Raw genomic sequence first — 24701 nt, 5'->3', positions numbered from 1 at the left:
TTTGACCATCAGTATACACTTTCCTAATGTAAGAAATCTAACAATTCTGAGTTTACTCTGAAGCAGAATGAATACTGTTTGGTGTGGAATTGATGAATGATTGTTATTTAGGATGTTCAAACTACACTGCATTCACTTACCCAGAACCTGACACTTTTAATGACTATTTTGGAAGTGTATAGTTATTTTTCAGATGACTCTAGAATTTATCCCATGCTTATTATAATTTTTACTAGGTATGATACACATTTTCAGTATTAGGTCAGGTTTGCTTTATAAGGGTTTGTTCAAAATAAAATAGCAAGAAGTTATACATCGTATTTATTTTGTCAGAAATGATGCAAAATTAATACACTGATGCATACAGCCTCTCAAGTCAGGATAGACACGCTATCACATTTCTAGTCTTCTAATAGATTAAGTCTTCGCTAACTCCAAGTTTTTCTGGAAGACATACTAACTGAAAACTCTCAGTACCACTTAATTTTTTACTTGAATATTAATGATAATTTTCAAAGAGAGTGGAAAATCATTAGCATTAGTGGTTACATAATTAGCATCACTTACTGCTTTTCAGTGAGGTAGATGTGCCTCTTGGTTCCCTGGTGGATAGAGGACACCATGCCTACTTTAACCTTTACTCCCACAAATATTAACATGTGTGCAAAAATTCAAGTCACCTTACTGCCTCTTCTGGAATGAATGTAGTATTTAGGAAATGCACAAAGTATTGGAGGATTTGGTTTAGATTTTACAGATTGAAGGGTTCATTCCAATGCCTATTCCAGAGCTAGGGGAACTAGTCTAAATTAATTTGGGGAAAAAGAACTTTTGCTAAAGGTGTTAGAATTGATGAGGGAAAAGTAAATCATGTTAAGGAATATTGGAAATGAGGGAAATTGTCAGCTGATAGATGTAAAGTCTGTTATAATATGGATTGGGAAGGGGGGGGGAGGAAGGAAAGAGTTTAAATGCATTACTGCAGCCATGACTGGAGGTAAAACATCTTTATGGTTTAAGTGCACTCACAGTGTATATATTTTCATGTAACTCTGTGTCTTTTAATTTGGCCTCAATGTTACCAACTTGCTAAATAAATTGATGTATCTCCTCACTCTTCAGTGCTGAAAGTAATTGAAACCAGAAATAAAACATCATGATGAATATGACAAGGAGGGAGAGAAGGTGCTTGTGTATATATCTCACATTCACTAAAGGAAGGAAACCATTAGAATTGTAAATCTCTTGCATAATTGTGTGTATCTGTTTGAAGATTTGTCATGTGTTCAGTTCTGAATTTCATTTAAAGTAGTTTAAAAGGGATTTTCATTTTTACTTTATAGTGTCCTATGATGCAAACCACGAGATACCACTGGTTATACAGATAAATGAAGTTATAATGGAGATGTGCAGGATCCTCCACAATATACCTAATACATAATATTTCTAATTTCATTCAAATGACATTTTTGTTGTTTAGGTCATATTGATGAAGCTGCGACTGTTATTTCTGGAAATCTTATTATATCCATTAAAGAAAAGAGAAAAAGGTTTGGGGTCATCTCTTGAAAGAATAATGAGCTCTGTATTCTTATGTTTGCTGAAGCATGCTCTGCGGTGTTCCTTTGAAATGTAAGGGTTGAGGAGGATAGCAGGAGTAGAGGATTTTTTTTTAGGTGCAGCTGGGAAATGATTAGGAGTAAGAAAGCTGGCTAATCCTTCTGCCATTATGTTGCTGATGTGATTCAGCTCCAAACCTGTTCTAATTTGATACGTTTTGCACCAGAGAAGTGTATCTAGATATCAAGCCAGATTGTGGTGTGCACTGCAATGATCTGCAAGCTTTATCTTGGAAGCTCTAAACATTCAAAGCAGCAGCAAAGTGGGTACTATGAAATGATTCCCACCCCTCTCTTTTTACCTTAAGTAAACCTTGTCTTGCAAAATTCCCATAGCAGAGGACTCGCCAGGCTTTCTCCCCTTGTACAAAACAGGAGATGGCGTAGTCATGGGTATAGGTGCACTGAATGCTTGAGTGCATACCAGATAGTTGGGAGGATTTTACATGTAGAATTGTAAATCTTGCAAAGTTGATTCTTTTTAATGTTGCTCCCTACAAAGAGCATTATGTTCATACCTGACATGTGATTCAGTCTCCTTGAGGGCTACAGACTACAATAAGACTTAGCTTACTTGAATGTTTTTTTCTTCTCTCTCTGGCACTATTCCTTGGCTTTCTAAATTCTTCCCTGTTCATTGTCTCTTTCAAAGAATGGCATTTTGCTGACTTAGACTAAGAGTTTTGGTAACACTTCAAAGCGGTCTTAGAAAAAGTGGTTCTGGTCATAGCTAAAGGATAGTTTTTACCACATTTCAACCGTGATACGTAGTCCTCTTTTCCTTATTGTTTTAATAACTCTTGAATCCTCTTGTAGTTTGCAATATATGTTTATTTTGGTGTAAACAATAGATCGCATATTTTTCCACTTTCTGGTCTTAATTTTTTTATGAGCTTTTCTGTGCAATTCTCTGTATATTGTTGGTGGATTTGTAGGAGGATAATCCTGTTGTCACTAACATGCATGCATTCCCAGTGGTAGAAAAGTCAAGTCAGCTTAGTAGAGTGGATAAACTGTCTACCGTATGCTTTAGAGATGTTCACTTTACAGGCTGTTTTGGTGTATAATAAGACCTATGTTTGGAAGTAAATAAAAACAAAAACAAAAACCAAAATGACAAACCAACAAAAAAGGTCAGCTATTATATCTTAGAATATAGCTTAGACGCTTGACCATTTCTAAAGCCACATAATGTTTGAATTTATAGCACTTCTACTGGTATGCAGCAGTAGTGTCTAAATGAAAGTAAACCACTGTGAATTAACCCTGAAATAGCAAAAGACTCAAACTTTTCAGTATAAAGTTACTTGTGGGTGGTTTAATGGCTGTTGATTGAATGTTTTTTTTTTTTTTAAACTCTCTGTATTTAATGTAGTTAGAGCAATATTTATGAAATGTAGCTTTTGTCTGAGAACATGCATTGCTGTCAGGTTATACATTAAGATACACCGAACACAAGCGACTGTTAATACCAGTGCCAGGATCCACACTAGAATACTGCAGATTCTCAACACTGCAGCATTGTTCCTGCTTACAGAGAACTTGCTCTTGGAGGTGTCTCTTATTTTTATACGTAGCACTGAAAAATCTTGCTAAAAGGGTCACAGATCATTTTGATCATTTTCTAAGGAGTTTGCATAAAACTGTCTTATAAAAATATTATTATGCTTATGGCAGTTTATTTGAAATGGATAGTGAATATTAATTCACAATAATGTTTATTGATATATTTTTTTTCTATTGGATTTTCTGAATTAATTGGAGACTGTCCATCTGATCTGACTAATCCTTCCAGTCCTTCCTTGCTTTTTGCTGAAGGTAGTGCAGAGTGAGCAAAAAGAATGCACCATACTGCTGGGGATGCTCTGGCAGTTGATCTCAGGTAATAGAGCACCATGCAACTACTTGTTTTACAAGAATCTCCCAACTGCGGTACATCCAGGTTGAAGACATACTGGCTCTATTACAAATTTGATCACCCCTTGATGATACAGCCACCCAGCAGCACGCCAAAAACACCTGCTGCTTTGCAGGGTGCATCTGGCAGTGGCGTGTAGAAAAGTCACTGCTATGTCCCTCATGTTTTTGTATGAGGTCTCGTAGGATGGTACAGCAGTGATAGTTGGTATAGGTGGAGCAAGGCTCTTGCTACATTTAAAATTCTCTGGCACCAGTAATTGAGGGAACCTTGTACGTTAGGACTGTCTCTGACAGGTAAGGAAGAAAGGCCATAGAGGACAGCATGAAAATTGTCTCCAGCTGTGTTCATGTGCCTGCCCAGCTTACTCAGATCACATACTTTTTTAAGCAATTACAACCAAACCAGCTAGGGTCAGCTTACCCCTCTGAGTTATTAGAAAGGTATATTAATTTAACCCTAAGTTACCTTTTGTCTTTAAGAAACTCTAAATCCTTGTCCTGTGACCTGCTTTTCTGCAATTTCCATGTTTTTGTGGCTGATGTAGAATTTTTTTTTCCTGAATTTTCAGTCACTAAGATGTTTGATCAAATAAATACCGGAGAGCGAGGTGGAATGAGGAATATTTTAGATAATTGACCCATCAACACAAAATGAATGCAAAGAACTGTTATAAGCAATGACAAAGCCAAATTTTCTGTATAAGAAAATCCTTATCCTTTGTGGAGAACGAAGGGGTCCCGGAGCAGCTTTTTGTATGTGTCTAGGATTCAAACGTAATAATACGCAGCAAATAGGGGTAAATGAGGAAACAACGTGTACATTTGCTTAATATGCATGAACAGAGTGTTTTTTCAATCTAAGCACAAACACTGCCTAATTTGGCTCATCTTTGCTGGCCTTCAAATTTCTAAACCACAGGTTGCAGAGGACCTTATTAACCGGTTACACTTCAAAGCCCATGCCGACAAACTGGTGAGAACATACAGTGCTGGCACAAAGAGGAAGCTCTCTACTGCCGTGGCTTTAGTTGGTAAACCCCAAATACTTTTACTGGTGAGTAAAGGTAATACTGCGCCTATGAAAAACGGATTATATTGAATTTTGTTGTCTTGTATGTTGCTCTAAAGAAAATCAGGTAGTTTCCTGGTCAGTTAGGGAGTAATTGATACACAGATGTACAACTGTTCTCTTTGTTCTGCTGTATGAACACTACTTATTTTATTCTCCAGTGCTCACAAAAATAGAAAGTGAAGTTGTTTTTTCTTTCCTTTTTTTTCTTTCTTTTTTTTTCCTCGGGGTATTTGGGTGAGCAGGAAAAAAAAAAAGGACCCTAAACACACACAAATGCACTTGTAGCATCCCATGGCCCAAATGGATATGTAATTTTTTTTTTAAGATTTTAAGAAAAAAATAGTTTAATGTAAAATATATTAATGCTTTATGTATTCTCTACTTTGTATATAACATGAGAAAAACATATATGAGCAATTCTACTGGCTTCCTTAAGGAAGATTCTTGTTTTAATTAGTAATTTGGAGCTGGTGTTATTAATTATTGACTCATCTTTTTCAGGATATTTAATTCCTTGCTGTGTCATGCTTCATAAATCTGGCTAATTCTTATATTTTTGTTGGATTCACAAATCACACAATCAAACTAATACTCCTGAATGATATTAATTTGAATTATTTATCGCATGTTGCTTTGGTGCTTGCATCCTACTGCTCATTTAGGCCTGAAACTGGCCTTTCCAGTTTAAACAATGCCTTTTGTATTGAAGATCAGGGAATTACAAAGCTTTGGGAACTGCATCATTATGACACCACATTCTCTTTCTTATCATTGCCTATCGTTTCACTAGAGAAGACTGAACATCCCTTTCTTAAGCCTTGGCTGGGAAGAGCTAAACCAGTTCAATAGCACAATAAACCTTTCAGAACTGTCAGAGGGAGGGAATCTTCTTCCCAGAGTTGGGGGGGGGAAACAGTGCTTCCAGTAACAGATCGCAGGCTAAGTAGAACTAGATAAAACTGGCGTTCTCACGGGGTTCATGTTTCAGAAGGTTGGACACATTTTGCTGCTTCCTATCATTGCCTCACTTCTGAGCTGAATTATTTTATTTACATTTTATGCTTAAACTGACCCTGGTTCAGTTAGTAAAAGGAGGAGATAATCTTAAATCAGTGCTTTTTCCTGATCTTAGAAAATGCTCCAAGTTTTTTTTAATGTCTTTATGACAGCAAGCTACTGCAAGTATCCATTTCAACCTACTTCTTGCTGTAGGGCTCAGACTATTGCATATGTAATGACAAGAGGAAAGAAAAATACGTAAACATGTCAAATGCTTTAAAACATTTGGCTGGCTTTAGAAAGCTAGCAGATTTTAAAGGAGTTATTCAGTATTTTAAAAGGCGCTTTTTTTTGTCTGAAAGCAAAGACACCGATGTAAACCACTGAATCTGCTTCTAGATTGCATCCAGGATCATAGCCATCAATTTAAGTAATAGCGTGGGTTGCTTTGTTTTTATTGCTTTTTACGTTTTCTTTGTTAGCTATCCACAGATAATAGGAGACTGAACTTGGGTTTTTTTTCACCTCAACCATTGATAGCTAAGCACCAAAATCAGCATCAAACTCGATGTCTTGTTTGCTTTGTTTCTTGAGAACTTTGCTTCCAGATTTCAGCTGGGATTCCTTGCTGCTAATACATTGGCCAAGGCCATACCACCCTAATAGGTGCTGACACCCCTCGTGAAATTCCATAGTATAAAAAGCAACTGGAAAAGTTTCCTTCTCCCTAGTTTTGTAGTGACAGAGACTGGCCTTTGACAATCAGATATCATTCCTTCTGCTTCCATGAGTAGATGAAGTTAAAATTTGATTTAGTGAGGACAGCAGGATTAGATAGGAAGCAGAAATGTAGTTTTTGTAGCTGCACTTTTTTCTCCATGAAAGCCACCCAAGTGGGAAATGGGCTTGCCAGGTGGTTTGCTTTGGGCAACACTGACTGGGTTGTTATTTAATCCTGTGGATTCTCTCCACCATGCGCGAGAGTTCCTCTCAAAGGGATTCTGGCAGTAACTGTTGGAGGACGTTGAATCCAAACATACTCTCCACATCTGGCTATGGGATGGGCAGTGCAGGCAGCTGGGAGTTACAGGATGACTTCTCCACTTGTTTGTGCTCATGGCAGATGTGCATGTAGGGGAGAAACAGACACCAAACCTTCCCAGAAAGTGAGGAAAAACACCTGCAAGTCTCTCCTATTAAAAAAAGTTTAAGTGTATATATATTATTAAACATATATAGGTATATTTATAAATAATAATATATTTATATTATTAAATAATATACAAACATATAATTTTTATATATAAATTTCTTTAATAAAAAATGCCTTCTATAAATTTAGAAATGATTAGCAATAGCCTCAAGTTGCGCCAGGGAAGGTTTAGATTGGATGTGAGGAAAAATTTCTTTACTGAAAGAGTGGCTAAACATTGGAACAGGCTGCCCAGGGAAGTTGTTGAGTCCCCATCCCTGGACGTATTTAAAAGACGAGTGGATGAGGCACTTAGGGACATGGTTTAGTGGGCATGGTGGTGTTGGGTCGATGGTTGGACTTGATGGTCTTAGAGGTCTTTTCCAACCTTAATGATTCTATGATTCTATGATTCTATGAAACTGTATGTGTTAAAGCAAAAAACTGTCCAGGGTCTCTTTTAAGTGACCTCCTGAAAATATAGATTTTTTAGACAAAAATATATGATTTTATTGTGAGTTTTGTTAATTCTTCATGCTGGGCTGGAGCTGTGGTATGTTTTTCCCATGCTGCTGTATCGTCATTTCCATTCTTCCTGTAGGATGAGCCCAGCTCTGGGATGGATCCCTGCTCTAAACGCTACCTTTGGAAAACCATCCTGAAGGAAGTTCAGGATGGCTGTGCAGCTGTGCTGACATCCCACAGGTAAGACCCTTATCCCAGCAGCCAGCATATTCCTGTTCTCTCTCCTCACCTGCTGTCAACTGAGAGCAGAAGAGCATATACACACCCTGGTGTGAAATGCGGAATATGTCTTGGTATTTTATGGCAATTCTTTCCTGCTTGTGAAAATTGAACTCGTGTAAATCCTAAATATTTTCTATATTTAATTTTCAAGGATTAGAATGTGGCTCAAGGTGGCTGCAGGCACAGAAAAAATGATGCAATGAATTCTTCCTTTTCTATGCTCTTTCTATTCAATGTTGCAGTGTCTCTTCTTGCTTGGAACACCAGGTTACCCTGTTGCAGCTGGCCACTTTACAAATCCTTACAAAGGGAGGTGGGAATGAAAAACCCTCTCCTGATTTTATTAAGGATTCTGTTTTGCATCAGTGTATGAAAAGAGTATGCCATGGCATCCTAAAACCAGATGCCTCAGCTATTCTCTGTATGCACTACTGGAAATGGTAGGAGAGACTCTTCTAAGAGGATGGGGTCAATCTACATTAAATATCTTGTCAATTCTCTGATATGGTCACTGGTATATCAGTTTAATGGAGGAAACACCAATACTGTTTTGTAACATCTATAGTAAAATGGAAAAAATTAAATGTTCCCTTAGGGAATATGGTATAGTACATATAATTATATATAAAATATATCATTTAAGTGAGAGAGAGGTCATGAAAACATGCCCAGAGAGGACAGAACTCATTAATCAAAACAGCAATGTAACATTTTGGCCAAATGAGATTTGAAGCATAGATGAATCAATAAAAGAATGCAGCAAAACTTCCCTCAACTTTTTCCAGATATTGTTAAATTTTTTCAGATGTTCTCAAAATGTATTTGTTGTCCCTGTACATGTGTGTGCTACATTATTGATGGAAAAATGCTCTCAAAAGTTTCTAGTATTCTATTTCGGGAAGCTGAATCTTGAAATCACACACCTGTATTTGATCCCCAAGTGCTTACCAGCTCATTCATTTAGGGAACACAAGTTATGCATTGTGAATTAAGTTGAGTGATTTTCAGGAAGCAGTGTCCTTTGACTTTTCAGTCCAGATTAAGAACCCTTAGCTGTCAAACACCAGCTAAACAGAAGAGAGCTGTGGTCTCGTTACTAATATGCTGTAAACAAACAAACAAACCAACAAAACCATCAAATTGTTACTAATTATTCATTTAGCTCTACAAATTAATGACTTGAAGGAGATATAAGTACAGTGATAGTGTACACATTTCATTTCCAATTAATAAGACATTGTTGTGCCAGGGTGGAGGAAGGAGAAATTCTTTTATACTATTTATACTATTTGCTGAAGGCCATTGGAGATTTATTTGAGATTCTTTCAAAGGCTACTTGTATGAATAAAGGAAGTAAATCTTCATGCATATCAGCAAATAAGTGCATAAGCTAGAGAGAAGGTTTCCTGTGCAAAGATTAGTTTTTGAGGCCTATTCACTTAATTTTCAGAGAAAATGCTTAACTTTTGTTTTGGGGGGGGGAAGAGTGAGATTGTATTAACTGTCCATACAGGCCTAAATTTCTGTTATTTTGCCACAGCTGGGGAGTGTTATGCCGAGGGGAGCATTAGGAGTTACTGCACCCCAAAGAGACTCAGCTAACTTCCTGATTTGTTAGCAAGTCCTCTCCCCATCTCTCTCAAATATAGTGGTTTGGCAGTTCTCACGATATCCCTGTCCTGTTTTAAGGAAATTTTTCCTAGGAGGGTACTTAATTGCCATGCTTGTTCAGTAAAAGCACTTTAATTTGGACTGGCACATGGCTGAGGCACACAAGACAACTTTTGTTTAGCTATCTCAGAAGGGTTGGGGAGTGCACGCAGTGAATTGCAGGAACATCAGACAACTTTGACTCCTCTTTGAGATGATGCATATGTCCCGACTGACGTCCTATGTCTAAAGTGATGCTTTGGAAGAACTGCTCACACAATTCTGTATAATATGTAGAATGACAGCCCATCTGCCCTAAGCTTTACAAGTCAAAGTTATTATTTATCATCTGAAGCAGTTGCATCTAACAGCATCCTGCTTTTCTATTCAGCTGCATTTCCATGTCCTAAATTCTATTTGGATTGTAGTGGTTTGCATCTTCTTCTATCCAGCAATCATACTAAGGGTAACTACTTTTTAAGGGTGTGTACCATGCAAGAGGCAAGCTGAGCAAACTTTCTTCATTCTTCTCCCTCCATCCTTTAGCTCAGAATGACCACAAACAGATAGTACAGGGAATAACAGAGTTCATGGCTTTCACACTCAGTGGTATTTCTGAGACTGCCTATCAGGTATTTGCCTGTGGTAATAAAACCTTTGTATTGTGGCCAGAATTGTCCAATTAGTTCTGGACTAAAAACATAAATTCCGTTTTAGGTATGTACTGACTAGAGTTACAATTTGGACTGTTGCCTTTAAAGTCAAAGGTTTTGTGTACCCATTTTTGCAGCTGTCCAGGTTCCTTCCACTTTAATTAAAGTTACGTATAAATAATGTTCTCTGTTTTCACTATTATTCTCTTAACCTTTTTTTTTCCCCCCACTTTATTTTGTAGTATGGAAGAATGCGAGGCCCTCTGCACACGACTTGCTATTATGGTCAATGGAAGTTTCAAGTGTCTTGGTTCTCCCCAGCACATTAAAAACAGGTATTATATATCAACGTCAAACCTTCTGCAGCTGCATTCAATCTAAGAGCTGGCTAGACACTTTAATGGTGCCAAGGCATAAATACTTATGACTGCTAAGCACATCTTTCTTTTCCTGCTATCACTGAAGTTAAAAAAGAGCCAATTAGGATATCTTAGCAAGCTAAATTGACATATGGCATTACTAAAATGCTTTGTAGTCTGCACTGGTAATTGAAAGAGACAGATCTGTATCTACAATGAAGCACTTCTGCACTCAACCTGAGAAATGCATTGTGAGAATTGAACATGTTGAGGTGAAATACGCTTTGGTTCCTTGTGAGGATTTCTTGTAACAGGAAGAAGCACTTTTAACAGGTCAGTAGCCAGTAAGACAATGTATTTTGAACCATCTCTGCTTCCTGCCGAATTCACTGGCAATTGCAGATATTTATGCTATGTTTTCTGCGTCCTTTTCCTCGTGTGCATGAGCCCCTCTTCTGCTTCAACTATGCCCATGAGTTAATTTAATATCTGTTAATGAGGATGTTTATTTAGAGGATGGGCTCAAACCACCATAAAGGAAACAGGGTCAGAAGCTGAGGGGAAAGTTGCTGCAACTTATAACTAGAACATTTACATTCAGTAATAAGCAGAATTTTTACGGCAGCCAGACAGTCAGCTGTGTAAAATGATACAGCTCATTTACAAGCAGCAAAGCTACACTGCTTTGTACTAGCTCAGCATTTAGCACTCTTAAGTGCAGATACATTTGACAATGTAAGCAAGCTCTACAGAGATGTTTTGGAATTGCTGCCTGCCATGGTTATAGGGCAGAAGTTATCTGTGTCTCAGATAACTTCTTGTCCCTTGAGGGCACTTCTAGCTTTCTGTCCTTCCCTTTGGGTAGATCTGTAGGCCCTTGTTTTGCAGCTATATTAGCATGACAGGCCTGATTAACATTTACTTTAATAAGCTCGCTCCTTCCAAGGTTTTTTTCATCAAGACAAGCTTTCAGCTAGACACCTTACAAACTAGATGGTGAAAAAAATTGAGGTCTGCATCTATATTTCTGATTGTTCTGTGTGATCATAGCCTTCTGTTCATGTTTGTGTACCTTTCAGAGAGTAGTTGCCTCGCTTTCTAGAGGCATGAGAAGTCAATCGCTCTTCAGCAGTTTCTGTTTCTTTTTTATCTAGCTGTATCTGCCATCCTGTCTCTCATTCCCAAATTTCATAGAGTGGCCTGTTGTTCCACTAGCTGGAGTACTTTAGCAGGAGTGCAGGCACCCTTTATTTCTTTTGTAGTAAGAGAGACAGATGTCTGTAGAGGACAATGCAGACCTTGGGCAGGCAAAACTATTTTTGGAAGATGTGTGTGTTTCCCCTAATAAGGAAAAATGGTATTACTTAGGCACTTCAGTTGAGTGCATAAAGTTAGCTGGGATAAATGTGGGTCTCTGCTTTTTATGTTTCAGATCCTCTGGAGTGAGCGTGTTTCTGTTTTCTCAGCTTGACCTTGAGAGGGCAAAATCAGGCATTCCACAAAGGCTAGCTTCACCTTTATCTTCTCAGTGACTTTGTCATTGTTTTGCCACTCCTGATGTTTCCTTTAGCAGCATCTTTTCATCTGCCTTCTTAGGAAGCAAGACATCATAAGCATACTCATAATTATGCACCATATTCATATAAATAGAACAGTTATTTCTCAATTTGCTGCACTGTCTCTGTAGCTATACCTCTTTCAGATCACAGTAAGCAAATCAATGCCGAAGAATAAACTATATGACATGCTGGAAGTATCTTCAGATTAATTCTGATGCTACCAAGACATCCACAGATCAGCCATTCAAGAATCAAGGCTGTATGAGCGCCTCTTTTAAATTCTCCAAAGCAAGGTCATGATAAGAATGTTTGGCAGTCATATTCATAGCAATTATTTGTTTAAAATCCTTGTAACTTTAAAAAAAGCACACCTTCTCTATGTTAAGAATATTTCATACTATCAGCTGGTTTGTGTTCCTTGTATTGCCATGACAGTTCTTTAATATATGTTAGTGGCATTCATGTGGGATAATATGTGCACTGGATACCAATATTGCCGAGGCTTTCCATAGAAACTGTGTAGCTGAAGCTGCGCTAAGATTTTCATTTAAGGCAGGACTAAAGTCCCTTTAACTTCTAGCTTATTGATTGATTTAGTCCCCAGATTTTCCACACTTATTGTTCAGGAACCTATTGATTTTTTCTAAAACTTTAGAACCTTTTATTAGAAAAAAATAGGCACTAGCTTTATCAAAAGATTTAATTAAAATCATGCAGTTGTCTGAATTTGCTCTGACTGTCTAATTCATTTTCTTGGCTTCTGGGACCAAAGCTACTGTAGAGAGCACAGTCTTAAAACCTCATATACACACAGCTGTTAAAGCTTTCCCCCCCCCCCCCCTTAATTAAGCATACAGTAAGGACATTTCCATGCTTTCTTTGGAAAAGTTTTGATAAGTACTGGGGAGAAGCTAAAGACTGTCCCTGTACTCCTATTATTTTGTTGGTTACTCTAGCTTCCAAACTTCCCTCCAGACAGAACTCCTGACTGTGGTTTTCTTTATTTGCCAATACAGTACTCCATCATAAACCCCAGGCTATCACACACGTAATAAATAAAGTAATTGTTAGGAGATCAAGGAAGCCAGTACCTCTGTGTAATTCATGTTCCGAACTTATTTGAAGACAATTTCCAGATACGCTACCATGTACCGTATGGAGGGCTTCTGCATCTACATCTACATGAGATGGGAAAGGAGAAGAGAAGCAGGATTCCTTTTCTTATTACTCAAAAAAACCCCATTGAAATAATTAAGCTTTAAATTATTTTAATCTCTTCATTTTCTCACTTTCCACTCCACCTGTGAACATCCTGAAAAACTTCCAGGACTTGAAAGAGTATTGAGTTACTCCTTTGTTCCCATTTTCCTTCCCTCCCTATGATTTAATAGCCCTATCATTCTCACTGCCATACAGAGCAAAATGTTGTTCCATCTAAAGTGATAGACCGTAAGGATTTCTAAATCTATTAAGAAACACCTAATGGCAGAAGAACACTTTCCTTAACAGCCACCTCCGCTGGTATAGTCACTAGTCAGTTCTATTTTTCAGCGTTTTCCTGCAATTAGCACTGTCTAGTGTATTTGTCCCTGGTACCATCTCACAGTAAAAACAGCATCACCTTATATTTTGTTTAACAAAACTGTTCCATGAAGCAATGGAACTGAAGGAAAGCATAAGCAAAACTGATTTTGCTGCATCTGATTTAATCTAAATTACTCATACCATAAAAATTGTTTTTTGACGGTGCTTTTGTGTGCTATGTGTGTGAATGAATTATGCTAGTAATATACATATTTATATTAACAGGCAAGAATGGTACTAAAATAAATTAATGGAGACCATAGTTGTAGATTATCAGTTTTTTTCTGTTAGATTTTACAGCTCGTTTTTTTTTTTTAATTTGCTCTTATTTATAAGCAGCTCTTGATATCCTTTAGTCTGTCTTCAATTTGTTTCTACAAACCAAATTGAACAAGTATTTTAAAATCAAGTGCAAGGGACCTGATCTAGCTTTGAAAATTGGAAGAAGGAAAGAAATCTAAACACTGTATGAACATTTAAACCAAAGAAAACTTTCATACAGCTTTTATTTATGATAGAATGAGTCCTGTATTGTAAGAAATAACGTAAGGAGCACAATTTGATATTACACACAATTACATTAGCATGTATCAAGAATATTTTTCCTCTTTTAAATGTAGCTACATCCACTAAAATGACATTTTTTATTCCCTTCCTGGTGATTCTGTCTGTCTTGATGGAATTCCTCAGAACTGTTTTATTTGCTTTTCCTTTAGTACTGTTCCAGCCTGTAAAGTCTAGATTATGATCACCTTTTTGATGGATGCATGATGGGTCTTAATGGGTTTTCCTTGGGGGCCTGTTAAATTTGCTTCTTTGCTGTGGTGGGAAGTTTCAAGGATTCAGCTTTCTCTCTCACTATACTTTCAGCCCTTGGCAGATGTGAAAGACTATAATCTTGGACTGAATACAGCTTTGTCAGATGGCAGTACAAAATTCTGCTATGAAGGGTATGGGTGAGCTCCAGAAAGATGCTAATGTGAAACATAAAAGCTTCATAGGGATATAAAAAGTGACACATGCTGCTTCTAATGTGTGAGACTTGATTCATTTTTCCAGCTATTGTGGAAGCCTGTTACAAAATGCTCATCCAAAAATGTCTTCTTGCTACAAATGTAGGTGTTTGGGTTTCTGCTCCCAACTGTTGAGACCTGACTATATTTATCTATGTTTAAACAGATTTAAAGTACCCTGAAATGTTTCTCAGTAGAATAACAAGTGTTGGACTTCTTTAGAAAGGCCTTTTGATGCAGGTGGCAAATTTCTGAATAGTGCCAAGAAAGGTGGTAGCTGGAAAGAACGAACTGAAGGGCAATTTCCAAAATGTTAGCATCTTAGTTCTAGATGTAGTTTGTATGAGATAGATGTGTTAGCAGTTGTGCCCGTTAAAACCTAATTTCAGACGACTCCTGCCAACTGAGTCAATTACTCTAAATTGTGAACGGATTACATTTAAATGCTCCCTCCAGTATCCTCCGTTATACTTAATGTTTTTTTAAAAATTCACAGAAGCATTTCCACATTAGATACAGCTGGCCAGTCCTCTGGGAACAACATTTTGAATACTATCCCTCATTCTAGGGCCATCTGGACAGACTTCTCATAGCTGACAAACCCACCAATTTTTCAAGTGCTGGACACACATCAAGTCTTTGCTCAAATTTTATCAGCAAGCCATCTGATTAAATTACCCAACAATTAATCCATTTGTTATATCAGAGTTAGAATGGAAAATGTGTTGGCAAGCTATTTACACTTTACCTTTTTTTAAAAAGGTTGACTGAGAATATTTTATTGCTTTTCTCAAACTCACACATGTAGGTTTCTTAAATGGAAAAGAGAGGATTAAGTTTAAAGATCTCATCAATATTTCAGCCTTCAGTGGAAACTGTTATCATACTAACAGGTGTACTAGCAGTAAGTTTCTTACATGCCATAAAATATAGAAGTGAATATAATTTTTATTCCTGTTGACTAGAAAACAAATTCCTTTTGTACATGAAAAATGTATTAAGGCAGTGGATGTGTATTCATGTAATCTAGCTATGAGTTCATCTTCCCAGAGGAAAGCTTGAAGAAAGAGTTCTTACCACTTTAAAAACACACAGATCGAAAGTTCAGAAATGAGCAATATCTTTAGACTCTCATAAAACTTTGTGAAACATTAATTCAGCCCTATAGTGCATGTGCATTACAGTGCATTTTTTTGTAATTTTATATGATGTTTTCCACAGGACACTGCATTATATTTGTCTATGTACCTGTTCATTCAATGATCAGCAGCTAATTAAGATTTCATATTCTCCTCTTTCCCTAGTATGTGATCTGTGTACTGTTTTACTGGACATTTTTCAAACCTGTCTCTAAATACAGTATTATCAGCATTCATGGGAACAGTGCTTCATAAATATCAACATCTATGGTTTCCGCAATACTTCTGGGAAACTGGATTTGAAATAATTATTCCCATTTTATAGGGGAGTAAGTGAAGCATGATGCTAAAGTTAAAAGGGTTTGGGTAGTCAATCTGAGCAGTTTATGGCTAAATATTGCATTCAAAGTACAATGCCCGTTAACTTCAGCTGTAGCTGTGGGTGTTTCTGAAAGTACTACAAATTCCTTCTGCAAAATGGAGCCCTAGGTCTCAAGGTGGGCCCTTGACAAGATAGGAAAGCAGTAGTGAAAAACGTGGTCTAAGTGAGTTACCACAGACCACACAGATGTGCTGGGGTGGAAGGGTAGGATTCGGTTCCCCAGGGCCGTACCAGAACCGTGAAGCACTTTCTTTCCTTTTCTCATCAATCTGCTGTCTTATTTGCAACATTTTCTAGATGTTGCAGTAAATAAAGCCACTTTTCTGAGCTGGTACCTCCAGTATATCTTGTAAGGCATTCATGACAGGGATTTCATGAAGAGATGCTATGTGATGATGTAATTAAAGCTTATTACATAATGCAAATATACCAGTGGTTTAAATTTTAATTTCACAGCTTGTCTCCATTCTAGCACTTTTTAACTTGAGAATTTGACCTCGAAGTGTTGATAATGTCCTTTTAATAAACATTTTAGTGTGTAATATCCTGATTTTTGGGTTTTCTTTTTAAACTCGCTTAAAAAACAGTACGCCAGAAAACAGTGATAGCAACACAATGATAATGTTACTTCCTCCTGCTTTTTTCACTGTTGAGGCCCAGAAGGTACAGTTGAGGAACTGTACCTTGCAAAGAACTTGGTTCTTTGTGAACAGATTACATTTAAATGCTCCCTCCAGTATCCTCTGTTATACTTAATGTTTTTTTAAAAATTCACAGAAGCATTTCCACATTAGATACAGCTGGCCAGTCCTCTGGGAACAACATTTTGAATACTATCCCTCATTCTAGGGCCATCTGGACAGACTTCTCATAGCTGAAAAACCCACCAACCAAGAACTTGGTTCTTTGCAGGCTGTGCCATCAGCCTTGCACAGAATTACAGTGCTGCTGTTCCTGTTTCTCTGAGAATGTAACATATAAATAATACAAGAGTAACAGATCTCTGGTACTTGCCTGTATGTGCAGACATACAAGCTCGTATACACACAGATTTTGTGTGTGCACATGTATAAACAACTAACAAGATTTTTTGAGGGTTTTACCGCATATTTGGAAATCACACCTAAGTGCTTAAATGCTTACATTCAGAGAGCAAGGCAAAGATGTACCCTGCATTGCTCATAACCCGAGGCTGTCACTGTTATGGCAATGCCATATTATTTAATACAGAAATATTGATATTATTGAATACAGAAATTAACTTTAAATGGCTTGATATGAAAGCCTGGAGTGTGTGTGAACAAATAGTGCACGTACAATATACTTGAACAAGTGTTACTCGTTGTTTTAATAACTGTTTTCATGTTTCTATTGTTACCCTGGAAAAAACATAATCAATTAAAAAATGATGAAACAAAATCCATGAATAGTATATGGAAGATGTATTTTATAATTTATTTGTTATGTCTGTTTGTTTGTTTGCATCTAATCAAGTTTATCTGTTCAGCAACACTGAGGTTGTTATGAATAATTGCAGAAGGAATTCACATTTTGCAAGTGATAGTATATTTGCATTTGATTTTAGCATTTTTTTAAAAACAAAGCAATTATTTCAAATTTAATAACCTTTTTTCCTTCCTAGATATTGTCTTTACCTGCCACTTAATAGATGAAATAACTAAATTTATTGTCTGATTTAAAATTATCTTAAACTGTGAGGCATGTGTTTTAATAATTTTATTTCATTTTTTGTTTCTTTTTTCAATGTTTTCCAAAGTGTTTTATTTTCAGTCTTGTTCAAGTCTTGTTCTCTTCATAAATTGTACTTGTGTCTAGGGCAGTGAGGGGAATGACCTGAATCTGTATCCCGTGTTTCAGCAATCATACTGGAATAACTAAATTAGCTTGTCTAGATGAGGCCTATTCACTTAGGGAAAGCAGAACCGTGTCTGTATGCAAATGAATGTAAACCAAAGCAGAGGGGCAAACAGCACAGCAGTAAATTATTCCCCCTCTTTGATTTATGGCATATGTTCTAAAAGATGCAGTTCCTTGCAGATATTAAGTGCCAGTGTTCTCTTTATTATTTTTTAATTTGTTATCCATTCATGTCACTTTGAAGTAATTTTTGATCAGTGAGACTGGAGCATACATAAAGTATGCATATTATATTTCCACCAGTAAACTTTCCAGGAGCTGTAATTTTTTGGTGTATATATATAGCACAACATTCTCCAGGAAAGGTAACCTTTGATTAGTGGAAAAAAAGCATATGGATGATTAGATGCTTTTCTTATTCATCAACATTTAGGAAATAGGACCATGTTCTTGATTTCCTGAGGTTACATTCAGCAATTTTGACTGGGGGAGAGAAGAGATGGTAAATGGGCTTTGGGAAGAGTGTGATTCAATGAGCTGGTCGTTCTGGACCCTGCTGTAAGTTAATCATTCCTTAGTTACATTCCTTAGGCCAGCCGTGATTCTGGGCTCTGTAAAAACACCTTTCTACCACCTCATCATCTTTCTTCGATGCTGAAAAGTTTTAGCCTATTTAGTAATTCCTGATACAGAAATTGTTCCACTCCTTGTTGCTATTTGATGTTCCTTTTGTTCCCTTGTTATTTGAGCTGCTCAGCTAGCTTGAGGACCTGTGTAATTAAAGGTGTGGAGCTGTTGGATGTGTTTTGTAGTCCTTGCTAAGCTCATGCTTCTGCAGCTGATGCTGTTGTTAATACTCAGGTTAATTAGTTTACAATCAGTCTGGGAATTTATATTTTAGTTTCAGTCTCATGGTGGCATTTTAGTAGGTAAAGCACTCAATACATAATACTCCCAGAACCGCCAATGAGGTGAAAGTCAGACGTGAACAACTAGTTTGACTGAGGGAGAAGAGGAAGGATAGAGAGGAAAAAATATTTTTTGTCAGAATATGTGTTTCTGTGTGTGTGTGTGTGTGTATACACAAATAAAAATGCAGGTGGTGTTAAAGTAATGTGGTAGAAATTAGCAGTGGAAAATATCTTTGTTGAATAGCTTTGAAGAGATGGTGATTCTTCTGCAGCAGATGGCTGCTGAACAGGTGTGCCTGCTCAGCTTATGCCATTTTAATGACAATGTTTCCCTCCTCAGGTCTTGAACTATCAGGTGCTAAAGGTTTGATCCTCACAGTGCTAATCAAACCAGATTGTGCTTTCCTCTAATTCCACTTTGGGTTTCTGAATTAATTATATTGTCTGAATCAGAGAGGAAAACAGTGAAAAAAATGGTCAACTCAATTTCCATTGCCTCCGTTTGCTACTGAAAGCAGCTTGCTTTCAATTATAGCAAGGGGAAATGCTTATTGCTTACCGGCTTACTCTATATGGGGAGCTCTTGTACTAAAATGAATTATAAAATCGAGGTATAGAAGCATCATAATTTGACTAGCCAAAAGAAAAAAATCTTTTAAAGTTTTTTATTTGTGCCATGCTGGTGTTTATGCCGCTCACAATTTAGAATTAAATCAAAGTTGCACAGACTTTTCTGTCTTTGCTAATCAGAATTCTGATTCATTTTCTTTGGAAACTTCATTGCATACAACAATTTCTTTTTATGAGACTGTTGAACGTCTCCATAAGCCAGCATTTTTCAAACTGTAATTCAATGGTGGCTGTGTAGAGATGCCAGAAAACTGATCAGAATCAATGATCTCTTGTAAAATGTTGCCTCAGGTTGGCTGTCAACTAATTGAACATCCTTGTTAACTATATCCATCTTTGTAACATCTTTTTTTATTGTCACACGTATTTTTTCAGGGATGATGCTATGCATTTAAAACATTTAATTAGAGATCTATTATGTGTTAGTAAATCATTGCAAAGTAAATCAGCCAGCCACTGCTTTGGATGCCACCTTATTCTGGATCTTTTTGGTGTAACAGCAGCACTGTTCATCTGTCAGGTCTTATTGCTCAGTGAATATTTGGTACCCTGCAGCTTGGACCCGATAGGATTTAATTTATATAATGTCCTTCGGGAACCAACAAACAGGACACTGCATTGGGAATGTTTCTTCTTACTCCATTTCCAAAGTTCAGTGGTTGCATTTGACTGCAATAAAAAACAAACAAAAACTCCAACCAAAGACCAAAAAACCCTACAATAATTTATTGTAATGTGGCTTTTCATACAGTGCAACTTCTTATGCAGAAGCTGCCGCTGTCATACCTAAAATGTAGCAACTACAGTTTCATTCTACACAAAGAAATAGGATTCTTCTCTGAGAAGATCCTTGGAAATTATATTTTGAATTCATGTGAAATTCTTAATAGAATAAAATCTGCAGTCTAGAATTTTTCATTGTGGAAACTCGTGCTGCTCTGAAATCAGTGAAGTCTTTATTGCTTTATACCAACAGAGGTTCTGGTCCAACACAAAATAAAAGTTAAAGCCCTTACACTGCTATACACATATTATAGATGAGGAACATGTCGTGCTTCGTGTGAAGTATTTTGCTGGGAGTTGCTCAGACAGTGGTTAAACTGGACATATGTCTCAGAATAGTCCTTTCTATTTTTATTACACTTTGATATTCTGTAGACATTTTTTTCTATATTGGAAAAGGGCAGCATCATCGAGTGTGCTGTCATACATACTTCTGCTTTGATCACATGAAAATGCGCTTCACGCCTGTCCGATCCAATTAACCCAGCTGCTACCCTGAATCACAAGCTGTACACGGAAAAGACATGGGAGAGGAGGGTGTTGGCATGAGGGAGTAATACAGAGGATAGCCACTAGAAACCGAAGAACTGAAGGAAAGGATTTGGCGATGAGTAATCGTGGAGCTGGAGAGTGAAGAAAAGGAAGTAACGCTGGAGTGAAGGATGTGGGAGTGGTGGTCAGTGGGAAGACGGAGGAAGTGGCAAGTTTCTGGGGGGATGTGGGCAATGCAGTCCGAGCTCCCTGTCCCTCTCCCAGCTCTGCCTTTCCATTGCTCACAGGGAACAGCAGCGGCAGAGGAAAGATCTTCTGACCTGGCTCCTGCTGCTGCTCCTCTTTTTTCCCTAGAAATTAACCAACAAGGTGAACCCAAAGGGAGGACATGTAGCTGCAAAGGAGGGCTGGGACGGGAGGGATGCAGCAGCAGCCCCATGTTGCCCCATCTCTCTGCTGAGCTCTCCCCTTGCACCCTGCTCTGGGAACTGGTGCTGCGTAACTTCCATCGCTTAAGCAACGTGCTTAAAAATATGGTTGCCATTTCAGTGTTTATGGGTTTATTGCAACTTCCCCAACTAAATATTAGCAGTGAGTAAATCTAATAAAAAATAATGTGTTGGTTAGATTGCCTGTGCTTAACTTTTATCACGTGTATGTTGAGAAAGAGAAGTTCATTTCCTAAATTATTCTGAGACAGATTGTGTGGCCATAGAGCTAAAGAAAATTCATTAACTTTGCCATCTCTCTAAATACCCTTGTAATTGCCTTTGTGTATCTGTAAAACACAATTGTACTCACATTGCTGAAATAAAAGCTGTGCAGCTTTGTTAAAAGATTTGAAAAATAGTGCTACATGCCCATTTTTCTCATTAGAAAAGTTAAAGGATTTTTTTTTCTTCTGTTTTTGTGATTGGTAATCTTCGTAGTTCTTTGCTAACCATTCAAAGAAATATAGTAATTAAAGCATACTTTAGCATAAGTTCAGGTACATTGGATAGTGAAATATCCTGTAGTAATTAAAACGTAGGCGTAACACTTCTTTTTGTTTCTGTTTGTTATCATTCATTTAACAAGTTTCTCATTGAAATGCTATTGTTCAATAGTATAATACTAAAATCACAGTGATAATATAGTAGGCATAAATGATGTTATTTGACATAATCGTTATAGGAAAATCAATTGAAACAAATGTTCTTCCTGTCTTCATAGTGTAGATAAATGGATTTATGTTTTTGTGTATCATTCTCAGGTTTGGAGATGGCTATTCTGTCAAAGTTTGGCTTAGTGAAGAAATAAACTATCGAAGAATAATTTTGGACCGTCTACAACTGCATTTTCCTGGAACACAGTTTAAGGTACAATATAAAACTCCTGATCATAGTATTTATTCTATGGCAGGATTATGTATGGGCTGGTAAGAACAATATATACACATTTGGATATATTGATATTTTTGGAAAAAGTATGTATGAGCGTCCCTTTTATTTTCCTATTAGGTAATTCTTAAAAATCTGACTTGTGATTCTGATTAGATCAACTCCAAACAGCCATTTAGGCAACATAAATAAACAAGCCCTTTATCTGAGTGAAAATTTCCTTTTGCTTTTATTGTTGATGAAGTTGAACTCACCTTTGTGTTTACCTGAAGTAGGAGTGCAGTGTAGTCACTGAGAGCATTTGCTTTGATTGCTTTCTGATAAGGTCCATAGATGATAAGTCTCAGTCTCTACTGAGATTCTTTTATTTGATATGAAGACTTACAAAAGACCTATAATAATTAGATTCCAAGAAAAACTCTCAAAGGCCTTTAATTATTTTGGTGTTTGTTTTTTTTTTTTTTACTTTGTCCATGTTTAGGAGAAGAATAATGTAAAACTATGACTACCTTAGATATGAACCTGTTTGTGTATATGTTTGTGTGTGTGTGTGTGTGTGTGTGTTCGCTCAGCCTTTTCCCAGGCTGCATTGTAACAGCAGTAGTCTGTTGGATTAAAAACCTATAGCATAAAATTGTCCTAAATTTATATATCTTTTATGAGATTAACAAAATGTCATCTCAGAACATGCACAAAATGTGTGCTCTGAGTATGAATATTTCTTTGTGCTACCAATGTAGACAAAATCCATTCTTGTTTAAAAGCTCATATTTTCCATGTTAAACTGCAATAAGAGCCTATTGAAACTAGACGGGTTATAAGCAAGTGTAAGTTCATCAGAATGTGCATTCACTTTTATCTTTTTCTATCATTTTTCTTGTTTTAAGGGACAGCATCTTAACCTGCTCGAGTACCATGTACCACGAAGTCAGGGGTGCTTAGCAGAGCTCTTCAGAGTCCTAGAGAATCACAAAGCTTTTCTCCAAATCAAACACTACTCCATTAGCCAAAACACATTAGAGCAGGTATTATTTTCTTTTCTTTTTTATTTGTTGTGGTTTAACCTCAGCTGGCAACTGAGCACCACACAGCCGCTTGCTCACTCCCCCCTCCACGGTGGGATGGGGGAGAGAATCAGAAGAGTAAAAGTGAGAAAACTCATGGGTTGAGATAAGAACAGTTTAATAATTGAAATAAAATAAAAAAAAAATAATAACAATAATAAAAGAATATACAAAGAAAGTGATGTACAATGCAATTGCTCACCACCTGCCGACCGATGCCCAGCCAGTCCCTGAGCAGCAGCCCCCCCGCCCCCAGCCAACCCCCCCCCAGTTTATGTACTGAGCATGACGTCACATGGTATGGAATGTCCCTTGGGCCAGTTGGGGTCAGCTGTCCTGGCTGTGCCCCCTCCCAGCTTCTTGTGCACCTCCAGCCTCTTCGCTGACAGGGCAGTATGAGAAGCTAAGTCCTTGACTAGTGTAAGCACTACCTAGCAACAACTAAAACATCGGTGTGTTATCAACATTATTCTCATCCTAAATCCAAAACACAGCACTGTACCAGCTACTAGGAAGGAAATTAACTATCCCTGCTGAAACCAGGACATTATTTTTCTTTCTTTTTTTCTTTTTCTTCTCCCCCCCCCCTTTTTTTTTGTCTGAACATGCTGTGTACTGTAATTATTGATGTAGTAGTATACTATATCATTTGCTGGATTACCCAAATGTATGCGACAAACCAGCAGTTCCAGGCCATCTCAGGTCTACACAGTAATTTCATGAACCCTACTGCTTCTACACTGGAGGTTAGCACAGTAAAAGCATCACAATAAGCCACGTATTTGTACTGTGTGCAAGCATAATCAGTGTTTAGATACATTTAGATCTGTGCGGGATGAGAAGGTGGGACTGTGAACTGCCATGTCCACAGTCCAAAAGTTGGGATCTTACCAATGTCCTGGAAAAGGCTGAACCAGTCTCTGCAAATTACAGTAAACCTTAGACTTACGGGACATTTTCCTTTGAGATTTTTCTTTTGCAGTGAGTATCATTCTGCACATTAGAGAACAGCGGAAGTGCACAAGCAGACAGAAGAGATCCCACTTGTAAAGACTGTGAAATCCTATAGGGGCAGAAGGAAGAACAGAACGATGGCAAGGATGGGGTTTCTGGGTGGTTGTGATGTGTTAGAGTGTTTTTATATGCAACTTCTTGTTATGTATTCTACAAACTGAGAGTCACATCCAGTCCAAATATTAATTTTACCATGATAGAAGGTGTGAACTTATTCTTTTTTCCCATGTGCAAATCATTAATGAAATATTCTGATCTGTACTGATCTGTTAACTGCTTGTAAATGATCTATTCAATGAATGCCTGTATATAAGGTCATTCCAGCCTGTTGATTGTTCAGGCATTGTTCACTCTAGCTTAATTCCTCTCCATTATTCATGGTGATTCATCACCTCAGTCACCTACCATTGTTTCCTCTCTCTGACTAACTGTCAGTTTGAAACAGGAAAATAGTTCTGAATAACAAACACCCTTAAAATGCATCCCAAGTTTGTTTGCATATGAATATGATCATTTGAATCAAGACTAGCCATCTCTTACTCTCCATTCCTTGCTGTCAAATAGTTGTGTGATTAAAAAGCAAACAAGCCTTTCTGTAGTAAGATCTGTTTAAAAGAAAAATCAAGGAGGCACATTAGTTGTTGAGTCATGACTCTGCAATG

General features: G+C 37.3%; 1 protein-coding gene across 1 annotated transcript in view; it reads left to right on the top strand.

The window, feature by feature from the left end:
- ABCA13 (ATP binding cassette subfamily A member 13) overlaps window positions 1–24701 on the top strand; it is a 208376-nt gene that overhangs the window by 181599 nt on the left and 2076 nt on the right. The window contains exons 51-55 of the mRNA XM_076330301.1: window positions 4459–4593; window positions 7404–7507; window positions 10095–10187; window positions 21835–21940; window positions 22849–22986. Of these exons, the coding sequence (XP_076186416.1) occupies window positions 4459–4593; window positions 7404–7507; window positions 10095–10187; window positions 21835–21940; window positions 22849–22986 (576 nt within the window). The remainder of the gene's footprint in view (window positions 1–4458; window positions 4594–7403; window positions 7508–10094; window positions 10188–21834; window positions 21941–22848; window positions 22987–24701) is intronic.

Source organism: Aptenodytes patagonicus, chromosome 2 (assembly GCF_965638725.1).
Source record: "Aptenodytes patagonicus chromosome 2, bAptPat1.pri.cur, whole genome shotgun sequence".
Classification (NCBI taxonomy): domain Eukaryota; kingdom Metazoa; phylum Chordata; class Aves; order Sphenisciformes; family Spheniscidae; genus Aptenodytes; species Aptenodytes patagonicus.
The sequence above is the reverse complement of the archived record's forward strand: the minus strand, read 5'-3'. Positions and strand labels throughout refer to the sequence as shown.